The sequence below is a fragment of the Sycon ciliatum genome, chromosome 3 (genome assembly GCF_964019385.1).
Source record: "Sycon ciliatum chromosome 3, ocSycCili1.1, whole genome shotgun sequence".
NCBI lineage: Eukaryota > Metazoa > Porifera > Calcarea > Leucosolenida > Sycettidae > Sycon > Sycon ciliatum.
Window position 1 is genome coordinate 2,988,582 of NC_088645.1, and position 13,012 is coordinate 3,001,593.

Consider the following 13,012-nt stretch of genomic DNA (forward strand, 5'->3'; position numbering starts at 1 on the left):
AAGAACGCTCTGCAAAAATCCATCCAGGCTCTGCGGGCCAGAGCTTGGCTTCTTTTAGTTCATGGATGTGGCTGAGACTTCGCAGAAAAGTTTTCAAGTCAACCAATTCATGATTCGAATCCCGAGGGGATCATCCTCAAAACACCGTTGTACAATGTTGCAGAAAGAGGCGCTTGAAGATCCCAAGCTTTGTTTTTGTCCCGTTTGTGTAGCGCTACATTCAGCACATCACTGCACACCTTTCTCAAACCGCATCGAGCGTGTCCTGGAATTTGAACACAAGTGTAGACATCGTGCAGAGTCGATCATTTCATCTGCAGTGCACCGCTCCACACCAACGGTCAGTGCAGCTGCTTTTGGAAGCTGCTTCCCACTGTGTAGAGTCTACCGCCCGTGCATGCAGCAGCCTGGTGTTTCTTTCAAACCAAGGTCGAACTATTTTTTGGGGAAGGGGAGGGGCGTGGGGAGAGGGGGAGGGGCGTGCCCCCACCCCACCTAAACCCGCCACCGCACCTCATATTTGGCGGTCAGAGTATTGACCAAATAGCACTTTAGAAGACAGCGCTAGTCGTATCAACTAAATAGTGCTACAATGAATTTTACTAGTATCAAACAACAATGGGGACCACAGTACTACAATGTCAAAACAGTGAGAACTTTTGCACATGCTTCTATCGCACACACAGTTCAGGCTTCAGCTTTGCAATGTACACTGCCTCCAGAACAGCAAGGTGAGATTTTGTTGAGCACACGCGCTTGAGTGGTAAAGTGACAAGGAGTGCCCTGTTGGCAATGAGTGCCATGTGTATATTTGAACTGTGTGTGCAAAAGAAGTATGTGCAAAAGTTGTCACTGTTATGACATTGTAGTACTGTGGTCCCTATTGTTGTTTGATACTATTAAAATTTAATATTATTTTCACTACGTGGTTTTGGTGCTACTAACGCTATCTCTTAAAGTGTTATTTGGTCAATGCTCTGACCGGTAAACATGTAGTTGGGGTCACAATCGCTATCTTTTAAAATGCTATTTTGTTAATGTTCTCACCGCCAAAGTGCTGGCTATAAGGACATGCTTGCTACCTTGCTTATCACCATTGTATTCGACTTGAAAAGTAATGTTACGAAAGGCCTAGTCGAAAGACTCGAAATTGTATTGCTTCTGTGATTCGTGTGCTGAATTGCTTTTCTCCAACCAAGAATCTATACACACACAAAAGGCACATAAACTCACCCTAATAAATACACAAACGTACACAAACACACACACACATATAAACACACACACACACATATACACACATTATGCTATGGACATCCTCCTAGAACAATAGCCTAACCTGGATACGGTGATTGGACTGATCCACAACCAGCAATCTGCCGTTGGACGAGATAATACCCACTGGTTTGTTGAACTGTCCTGGTCCACTTCCTTCAGTACCAAACTTGTTCAACTGCCTTCCTCCTTTCTCAAACACCTACATGTAGATCATGTAAATAGGCACAATCACATACACACACACACACACACACACACACACACACACACACACACACACACACACCATACCCAAACCCATACATACCCAGACACACGCATGCTCTCTCACGCGTGCACACACAGACACACACACACGTACACACAGACACACACACACATATACACACACATATACACACAGAGACACAAACACTTGGCTTTTGACCTTTTGACGCTGGAGGTCATGATAGCGATGCATACAGCAGAAGCCATAGCAACTTGTACTGGGACTGCACCATTCAATAGCTTGCAAGGCTGAAGATTTGAACTCCACTATTCAGCCTGGTCTACACCACACAGTGGCTTTTTTGGCTGGTGAATCCTTAACTTTTGCCTTTTGATCTTTTTTTCTCATTTCTATCCCACACAAACATCAAACCGCATACTCCGGCATGCACTGGTTGTTACCACGCAGCCGAATGAAAGAAAAGTCAAGAGGAGTCTAAGAAAATTAAGAAAGACGTGTGTGACCATAATCTTTGGGAATCGAACCCGCCACCTCTCGATTGGAAATCGACTGCACTTTGAACTGCACCATATGAGACACACACGCATGCGCACACACACACACACACAGACACACACACACACACACACACACACATACATGCCAGTGGCATAGGAAGTGGGGGGGGGGGGGGGCAAGGGGGTTGCCAGGTTACCCAAACCTTTTGGTGGATGTAGGGCCGAAACTGAGTGAACGTGTTTGCACGTTCAAGCGAGAAGCATGCAGATCAATCAGTACGAGTCATGCAATCAGCTCGATCGTAGTCCGAGCTGACCCTGCAGTGCGTTCTGTTGTCATGTACAGTGCTGACCCGCAGACAAATCCAACCTCATGAATAGAGTATCGCCGCGTTCGAGTGCACAGACCAGTATGTGTAGTGTTAGGGCAGTGTAGTGCACAGACCAGTATGTGTAGTGTTAGGGCAGTGTAGTGCACAGACCAGTATGTGTAGTGCTAGGGCAGTGTAGTACACAGACCAGTATGTGTAGTGTTAGGGCAGTGTAGTGCACAGACCAGTATGTGTAGTGCTAGGGCAGTGTAGTGCACAGATCAGTATGTGTAGTGTTAGGGCAGTGTAGTGCACAGACCAGTATGTGTAGTGCTAGGGCAGTGTAGTGCACAGATCAGTATGTGTAGTGTTAGGGCAGTGTAGTGCACAGACCAGTATGTGTAGTGCTAGGGCAGTGTAGTGCACAGATCAGTATGTGTAGTGTTAGGGCAGTGTAGTGCACAGACCAGTATGTGTAGTGTTAGGGCAGTGTAGTGCACAGACCAGTATGTGTAGTGTTAGGGCAGTGTAGTGCACAGACCAGTATGTGTAGTGTTAGGGCAGTGTAGTGCACAGACCAGTATGTGTAGTGTTAGGGCAGTGTAGTGCACAGACCAGTATGTGTAGTGTAGTGTAGTGTAGTGTAGTGCACAGACCAGTATGTGTAGTGTAGTGTAGTGTAGTGCACAGACCAGTATGTGTAGTGTAGTGTAGTGTAGTGTAGTGTAGTGTAGTGTAGTGTAGTGCAGTGTAGTGTAGTGTAGTGCCCAGCAATGCTATTCTATTCATGATGTTGGATTTCTCTTTGCCCAGCACTGTACAGTGTACTTGACAGGCGCTAGGCTCAGAAAGTCTACACTGGATGACATCTAGAATACTTCAAGTAGAAGTGAGTGCCACCGGCGTGAAGCATGATCGCTAGATCCTCGCTAGGTCGTCTTTGAATCGTAGCTGCTAATTTAAAAGGGTCGTTTTCCGTGGGCGGTTTTCTTCGAAAAGGGAAAGGCGGCAGTACTTTGCTTCAGTCAAAAACAGTTCCTCTCATTGCTATATCGCAGCTTTCTGGAGAAAACCACTCTCCAGAAGAAGTTTTTGAGACTTACTTCAAGACTTACTGTTACTTGTCGGAGAGCAAGGTACGACTGATCAGTGGTAATACATTTCAACATGTTCATGGAGAAACTGAGCCTGAGGCTTGCACCTATGACCTCTAGACGATGAATTTTCACCAGGGTCACGATAGTGTAGTCATCTACAATATCATGGAAAATTCGTTATGAACGGAACATGCTACTTATCACTGGCATGTGATGAGTCCGGGGTTCTTGTTTGTAATAGCTGAAAATAGAGGGTTTCTTGAACGTATACTTATCCCACTGTCCTTACCAGTAAGTTTTGCTCTATGGTTGCCTCTAATTCACCATTACGGATGCATTTCGCCTTCAGATAAATTTCTCCTTGGACATTGACCGGGCTGTCAGTCAGAGCTACTTATCCAGTGGTCGCTGCATGCAATCTATTGTATTCAACATACATGCACAGGACTTTCATTGTTCTTGTCCAGATTCGAGTACTACTACTAGGTTTTCACATGTCCAGTGATGAAGAGTGAAATACTTGAACAATTACAACTTTCTGTAGAAGGATAACCGGTACGACCACACCAGTATATGAGCAGGTCAGTGGCTGGAAGTCAACCCCCCCCCCCCCCCCCCCCCCAAACTAAAACATCTTCCTACGCCACTGCATGCACACACATGTATACACTTCTCGCACTTGTTCACTTCTGAAAACTTGGCTCTCCTCGACGGAGGGCAGAGAATTTCAAAGGAATCTTGGAAGGGTGATTCAATTGGCTTGGGAACCGCCCAACACCTGAAAACCTCTGAAATGTCCAAACTCTGCGTGGATTTGACAATAATCTCACTTTTGGGCTCATCACACCTTCATAAGTGGGTAGGAACAAGGTGCAAAAAGCAGATTGGCAGCATCAGGGCATCGTCCCGGACTTCAACTGCATTTGTAGAGGCTTCAGCTGCCTCTTACTTCCACTAATACATGCATGTGTTCTCAGACAACTGGTATTAAGACACCCAACTTGGCAAGCACACCAGAATTTTTATGCATAGCAGTTATCTGGCACATATGGACACAAAGAAGGGATGAAAACGGGAAAGAATGGAGAAAAGTGGCATTGTTCCTAATCTTTCATAAAAGGAGTCACGCCAAATATTGAAATAAATCAGGAAAGATTGAAAGGCTGAAGAATGTCGAGGTGATGACTAAGCGTGGCTGTGAGAAGGAACGGACTCGACACTACACCAAATTAATGGCAAGCGGCTGAATCGGTACACTACTATGTTGTCTTCGGAGACTGGTTGATGGACATTTCTGAGCCAAAGAAATCGGGTGATGTCTCGATCAGGCATCGCCAGCCCGACTTGCAAAATGCCTTCTCTACATCACTGGTTATGCCGATCGGTTTCAGATGAAATCTGACCAGAATTCTACACAGATCTGGTAGCAAGCTTGGCCCGCTTTCGAGGCAATCATTCAGGCTGTGGTTGTTGGGTTTCGTCTCGGCAGACGCATCATAAGCAACTCGAATCTTCGTTGTCGTGTTGTCAGGCTTCACTACGCAGTGGTGTGGAATGGTGTGTTTCAATGCGTCAGTGTTCTCGGTCATGTTGACTACCTCGATGATGCCGCTGTTGAGTTGTCGTTGAATGGTGCCGTTGCATTTGTCGAGGATTTCTGGGGCCTTGGACAGACGCAACACAAGCCAGCGGAGCCGGCCACTTGCAAGCTCGTAATTCTCTGGTAGAGATGTGTCAGTCGCACTATCTTTCTACGGCCATTCAACGGTATACCCCCCCCCCGTTGACAAACTTCACCGTCTCATTGAATGACTTCAACACTGCATCTTCAGGCTGCAGAGTGCAGACTTGGGGTAGATCTGCAGACGTGGTAGCCCGACCTGTCAGAACGAATCCAAGCTTGGTGTCCAGAAGAACTAGGCCATCCGAGAATCTGACATGGTCGTTTCCAATGATATCGTAGTAGTAGTCACTACCAATGAGCATGTCTATTGTCACGTCTTCTGGTCGATCAGCAATGGGTTCTGCTAAGACCATTCACTGCAGGCTGGGGTGTTTCCTCATACCGATTGGCAGGCGCCTCATTGTAGAACTGATGTTCGGGGTGATGTTTGCTGTAATGGGGACTTTACCGCCATCAATGGTCTTCACTTGGATTTGGACCCCTTTTCAAGACCTTGGTCTCCCTCTTCTTTGAACCAAACGTAGCAATCGACTGGGCATCTTCACCAATGACGTCGGCATTCAAGATGTTCTGCGTCACCTCGCTGATAAAGAACCGTGTAGAGCCAGTGAGGAAAAACACTCGCACTCGGCAAGACCGCTTGCCGTCGTTATCTGCGAGGTCAGCTAAAGCCATCTGCATAAGCACCGCCGATTGGTCTGTGTCACTCACTGTGTGAATTTCCATTGGCTCAGGCTGTCAAATTTGCAATCAGCAAGTGTTGCTGTTTCGGACCGTGCGTTTGCAGATCTTGATTGAAATGGTTTCGCATCTCCATTCCGTGCGTTCGTGCTTTTGCCTCCAAATTTCTCCGGGCACAAGGTTCTGTGGTGAGTGTCGCGTCCACAGTGATAGCATGGTTGAGGATTGTGGCAGTTTCGTGAGGTGTGTCCCGACCGAAGGCAGACGAAGCACTGGTTTTCTGTCTTTGCCTTCCTCTACTCTAGCATCACACACTTCGTACATTCGTCTGTAAAGTGGGTATCTTTGCAGTAAAAGCATCGGGGTGGTGACCGCTGTGCTGTGTGTAATAGTAGAGCTTCTTCCGATGAATGTGTGTAGCTTAGCAAATCGCCAATACTGCGTGGGCTGTCTGTGACTAGCCTACTGTCGGCGTGTGCAGTGCATGTTTCCTTTACTTATATCGTAACAGAACTTTGCATAGTGCGTGGACAATCCAGGCACTGTTTCCGCGTATGATTTCCAAGTTGAAAATTACCTTTCTGGCAGCTTTCCCATGACAATGGACAAGAAGATTTTCTGGTTCATATCTTCGCCAACAGCCTCCAGTGATCGCAAATGCCTTTCGATCTGCGTGTGTGGAGTTTTCTTAGTGTGTTGGTGTTGTTTTATGCCGTTGGAATTTCCATTAGCGATTTTAAATGAGCATTGACCGACGCGTTCCTGCTTCCCAAACCGCTCCTTCAACATTTGAAACGCGCCATCGTAATTTGCATCATCTAGGGGCATGCCCTCTAAAACATCCCTTGCGCTGCCTGTAAGACAACCTTTCAAGTAGCTCATCTTTTCTGCATTGGAGATTTTTGATTTATCCACCGAATGTTGAAAAATTCGCAGAATTCATTCCACTGTAGAATAATGCCATTGAATTTTGGCAACTCGAGTTTCGGTAACCAAACCCCAGTGGAGTTGCTAGGAGTCTGGCTGGAACCCTGAGACATTTTTGCTTTATTTAGATCAACCAGTTCCGTGAGTATGTTCTCCAAATTCCGTGTGTGGGTTCCAAATTTGTCATTTGAGTCTTTGCTTTGTTTCCCATGCACTTCATCAAATTGTAGAATTAGGCTCTTGAGAGTAACTGAACATTTTTCCATTTCAGATGTCCTCTTCCATGTCATCAAGTTCTGACAACTCCCTTTGTTTCATATCTTTGTTGTCCAGCTTCTTAGGATTGCACGAAAGCAGGGTTTCCGTGTACTTGTCTAGTGCCTCATTGGATCCCTCTAAATGTTGGTCAAATTCCATAATTACCTGCCTCGCTGAGGTAATCGCGGTCTCCGAAATTGCATTGCCAATGGCCTTGTTTAAGTCCACTTCCAGTTCTGCCACTGTTTTGAAATGGCTCCTCGTGCTCCGTTTCCTGGTTTGTAGCCCAGCCGATGGATCCGCCATATTTGCTCGTAGGATCGGGTTTTGGCACCAAAATGTGGTGAACACACGAATACACGAACTCACACTCATCCCTGTGACATTGCCATAAATAGTAGAATACTTTCAAGGTTCTATCTTTGCATCTCTCTCTCAGCAAAAGTCAAAAAGCCCTGAAAAAGGATGGCACGTGCGCCTCACAAGCGGAGCTGGGGAAAGCAAATGACGTCACGTAGAGCCGACGTGAAAAAGAAAGTAGTAAAATTATAACTAAGTAATCGAGATTCAAATCACGAAGCTGACGTATGCGACAATTGTCTGAGTCCATGAAAGCAGACTTCAAGCGATCAACAGAGATAAACTGTGATCGTCCACTGACTTCGACAGAGCAGTACTTTGGACTGTTCTTCAAAAGCGAAACAGACCCTTGGATGGCACTTGCAAGGGATTCTGCATTGTATCATAATGAACAAAAACTAACGCAAGAGAGATGGCAGGTTGACGGGTACGCAGAGAGTGGAACTGCTAGCTGTGTGAGGTGGTGGCTGCAGACGGACCATAGCAGAACGCAAACGGCACACCTACTCTGTAGTGGATAGTGGCAGCTCAGTACTGTTGGCAAGGAATGCACCCGGAATATGTGTGGCTTAGTTCCTTACACTAACTCAGCAGTTAAAGAGGATAGGCCAGATATAACAAGTTGATATGATGCCGAGGAGCACTAAGAGAAGAGCCTTACTCCAGTGTGCAGTATTTCCAGTGGCAGTGATGATGGCTTTCAGGTGACAATGCAGACGTTCCACCATGCCGTTCACAGCGGGGTGGTGAGTTTTTGGTACGAATACGTGAGGTACTAAAGAGGTGGAGTTAAGTGGACAGGAAGTGAGATTCAAACTGACTACCAAGGTTAGCAGTGGTAATGCTGAACACGCCGATACGACTGATGCAGTGTGTCAAAACTACAGTGTGTCGTACTGGATCAGTGGAATAGCTTCAGGCCAATGGTGAATGTCTGGTTAGAAGTACAGCACTGGACAGGATGATGGTGTCGGGAATGCAAACATTGACTGTATCAGCATTTAGAATTGCAATCAACAGAACTGTTTGGATAGACATACAGTGGAACTCACTCAGTACATACATGGGCAAGGCGTGAACCTGCTAAGTTTGGTTCTTCTTCGTCGCACAGATTTTCCTCCCATGAGCACATAATTATACAAATGTGGACGGATACCACATCCTCTGATAAGATGTACTTCGAGTACAACTCGTGTATGACAGACTTTTCAGCTGGGTTCCAACAGAGATTAGAATTAAACACTATTGGTCGGCTGCTTGCGATGCCAAGCAGTAGTCATTGCACCCAGTCACGGATACTATTGCCGCTCAAGCATGAGCATTTGCTTTGCCCGTTTGCAACGCCAATTGCTCCACCATGGTTGGCTGTTTGCAACTTCGATCAGGAACCTTTGCTCCCGGTCGCAGGTACTGTTGCGACTCAAGCCTAGTCTACATTCGACGGGGCGCGACGGGACGCGACGTAAGGATTGACGGGAAGCGACGGGACGGTCTGACGGCGTCCAATGTGAACACCAGGAACGGGAATTCAACCGTACTACCGTACAGATCGGGAAGCGACGGGAAGAGTTGGATCGATCCAACTTTTCATACCGTAGACGGGCGTAGACGGGGACGCAAGCGTACAAAACGGCTGCAATTCGAGTGTGAACAGGAGACGGCGTCGTGCGCCGACTACTCCCGATTCGTACTTGGATATTTTTAGCATTTTGAACAGTGCGCTTCCCATGATAACTTACAGAATGGCTAACACGACTTGAGTTGAAATTTAGCAACATAAGATCTCATGTCACCTATTGTATTTAGGGATAGTTCAGAAGCGTGACAGACGAACTATTCTATCATTTTCTTGGGCTATTATTTGAATGCCACAACTTTCAGGGGTAATTTTTCAATCTTCATGAAAAACTGGTATTATGAACTTGATTCCGCTTCTTTCAAGGACAAATAATCGAAAAGAAGTCCCGAAAAACGAGAAAATAGGTCCGAAAGTCAGCTCACCCCAGCCCTCCCGACAAGCCCTTACGTCCCGTACCGTCGGCGTTGCGTCGAATGTGAACTAGGCTTCACTCAAGAGCGATCGCCTTGGCTGTTTGCAACGCAAAATTCTGGACTGAGCAAAAATGTTCGGATTGTAAAGCTGGGTGGTGAAGTGAGGTGCCGTAAAGTCCGAAAATATCTGATTTGCGAGCATTTCTATCCGGTGGCGGGGCAAAATCTGGGAAAGAGCAGAAGTGTTTTGATTGGGGAGATGGGCGGTTTAGTGAGGTGGTCTAATGTCAGAATAGTCCTGAATTCGCACTTATGAAGGTAAACTAAGGACCGAGCGCAAGTGGTCGGGCTGGTCGGAAAGCAGAGTTCCATTGTATATCTTCTTTCATTTTTTAAAGTCATCTAACCCTAGCCATATGACAGTGCATAGGCCATGAACCGTGAAATTCACTTAGTGCGTACTTGTGTGAATTTTAACAATTTAAAAAGCGAGAGCAATCACGAGTGTGTGTGCTAACAATTAACTTGCAAATGAAAAACAAGAGAAAGAAAGAAGGACACAATGAGAACACAAAACAGCAGTACATTTCGCATAGAAAACCAAAGGCCAAGCTTGACCACACCACACCCGACACATTACGTGAACACTTTCAACCATATTATGTTATCTTTCTGTACACATAAATTAGGCGTGTACAAAGGCTGATATATGGCTTTCAAAACTTTTAACTGTAGTCCACAACACTGACGACCACGGCACAATACAGTGAAGCAAGAAATACGAATCACAACGATCAGGACTAGCTAGCAGATGATTGTACACTGAAGATTTTCCACTGCTAAACCGAAGAACAACACAAACACTCTCACAACTGCAATTTTTCAATTTTTAGGATTTCGAACAATATGCTTTCCATGATAACTTACAGAATCATCCACATGACCGAGTTGGATTGTACCAAGCTACCTGGATAATCATTTGCTGTGATTGTGGATTGTCCTGGGGTTGTTCAGATGAACTGTTTTATCCTTTACTGTTGTTCCATTTAGAATAGTGTTAGGTACATCCTCCCGTATGTTCTACAACCTTTTCCAAGCTGACCTGCATGCACACTCGCACTCACCTTTCTCCTCTTGTCAACTTTTGTTCCGTTGACCTGGGTAGCTACTTGCGCGCCCATGTTTGCCATAGCTACACATGGCCTTCATATTGCCGCACTAACTCGATCTCGCTCTCTCTCTTTCGTAATGTAGTTGCTTCGTTCGTCTTTGTCACCGTCTCTTCATCTATAATAAATGTCTTCCCAACTACCCGTTCCCGTTGTTCGTTGTTCGTTGTGTCTGCGAGTATGACTCCTCTTCCTTATCAACAATAGCAAAACTATGACTGATTTTTTGGTCTTCATACCGGACTGGAGCGTGATACCACTTAAATTGAGAAGAACTAGTAGAAAGTTCAGAAAAGTAAAGCCACATGGACTGTACTTTATGACTCGTGTCCATCGGTGTTAACAGTCACAATAACTGCTGCATGCTGGGTGTACTGAGCTAGGTGAGAGTTGCTCTGTCTTACTCACGGCTCAGATCTTTGTGCAAGTCATTAATTTTTGTTCCTTGTTTCAGTGCATACTTTAGGCAGATATTTGACTTTGTCCAATAGCCAATGAACGGAGGGTCCCTCTGCGAAAATATCATAGAGGGTGATGTAGGCCAACCAGTGAAAAAGAGATCAAACTTGAATGAAATTGGAAATTTTGCAGGTGATCAGAGGTCTAGCCAGGATTTTATGCCAGCCGGCGCCAACGTTCTAGTGAAAATGCATCGTTCTGGGGGCTGCGCCCCCAGACCCCCGCCATCAGTCACATATCCACACACACACACACACCACTACAAATCTTTCACTGCAGCTTGCATCTCCTTTCGCTTCGTCCAATTATGGACATTTATCAGGCAGTTGTGACAATGACATTGTGATTATAGGTAAATTAACAAAAATAATTAATATGAAAAAGGAAACAACCAGCTACATCAGTATGGATCATGTGTTCACTAAAACAACGTGGAGGAACTACTTGAAGTGCCACAACTAAAGCAACCCAGTGCCTGAGTGGTCCGCCAAAACAACTGGAGTAGTGTACAATGCCGATGGTCATGTGTTCCGAAATGCAGCATGCACAAGACCCAGACCCAGCCTAGCCACGAATGGCCCACGATATGACAGTCCAGAGTCTGTAGCTGTCAGTGTCACAGCCGTGTACCCACCGGAAGCAGCGAACCACCAACGACGTACATGTACTCAAGTGCATTTCAGGGTGAGTGAAGAGCTAGCACTGAGCCTGAGTAGCCACTGCTACGTAGATCTACTGACTCAAGTGCTAGTGCAGTGCACTTATGATCTACGCAAGTACAGTGCACTGTAGTGCAGTGCCAGTACAGTGGAAGTAGTTTTCGCTGCTGCCGCCTTCGCTGCTGCCGCCGTGCCGGTCGTTCTGTTTCCACGATTATTCGGACATTGTAGTGGCAGCAATTGGACCTATTTTTGACAGCTGACAGTGGTCGACTCTTACCTTGGCGGAGGATAGTGGGCTTGGTGACATGATTGAAAGAAAAATGATCCCCGAACACAGCATGCTACAAATACTTGTACTTGTAGAAACTGAAAATTTCTCTAAATCTCAATTGTTTGCCAGCCGGCCAAAATAACCCTTGGAGCTGTCTCAGCCGGCAGGTCGCCCTCCCAGCCGGCATTCTGCCGGCTGAGCCGGCTTTGGCTAGGCCTCTGGGTGATAGTTGGTCATTACAGAAATTGACTCATACACGTGATGATGAGCTAAATATCCGTATGTTGGATGTCACTAGAGCTATCAGCATTCTTCTGACTGTTTCTGACAATACAATGTCAATATGTGTAGAAACTAATATTGTGATATGTACTTCCTCCGCTAAGCAAAACTTCGTTGCGTTTTTAGTGTTCTTGTAATGAAATTTCTGTCGACATTAGACATACATGTCAGTGATCTACCCCCTACATAGGGTAGCTGACGGTTGTCGTCCATTGTTCTGACAATCTTTTGAACCTCCGAAAAGCGTGGAGTCCTTTGAAAAAAAATCGGCGAAGCAGAACCGTTTCTCGACAGGATGTCACCAGAACACAACCCCAGGCAAGCGCGCATGACACCAAAGTGCGAAAATGAGAAACAGTTTGAAAGAACGCGTGGCTCGAAGAAGTGTCCAGGAGCCGGCCAGCGCTCAGGCTGAGTCGATGGTTCGCATCCGCACACAGCCAAAATCAATGCACTTGTGTTCGCAGCGCGGGGGAAATCAAAAGCATTCGACATTCAGGTTGTTGTTCAGTCGGCGCAAAATCCTGATCTCAACGTCTACGGCTTGGCGTTCTTCCACAGCCTGTAGACAGACGTGTCACTCGTGGCGAAAGAAACCAGAAAGGAGCTTCTGCAGGGTGTGGAAACGTGCTGGCACGACTACACAGCTGTGAAGATGGTGAGCGTTTGTTTGGGTCTGTATGGCTCCTTTCATGGCATTCCGGAGAGTGGCCACAACTACCAGTGCCACCGTTGAGGTTGTCAAGCTCACATTTCGAGCGAAGAGCTTGGCGATCTCCACGACCAAAATAATCGTGTCTTGGAAACTTGTAAAGGCTGCGGAACAAAAGATTGCAGCGCTGGCGGCGAAAGTCA

At 46.2% G+C, this 13,012-nt stretch overlaps 1 protein-coding gene across 1 annotated transcript in view; it reads right to left on the minus strand.

Annotated features, from left to right (window-relative positions):
- LOC135811225 (tripartite motif-containing protein 2-like) overlaps positions 1 to 13,012 on the minus strand; it is a 117,062-nt gene that overhangs the window by 24,836 nt on the left and 79,214 nt on the right. The window contains exon 5 of the mRNA XM_065324419.1: positions 1,340 to 1,477. Coding sequence (XP_065180491.1) covers positions 1,340 to 1,477 — 138 coding nt within the window. The remainder of the gene's footprint in view (positions 1 to 1,339; positions 1,478 to 13,012) is intronic.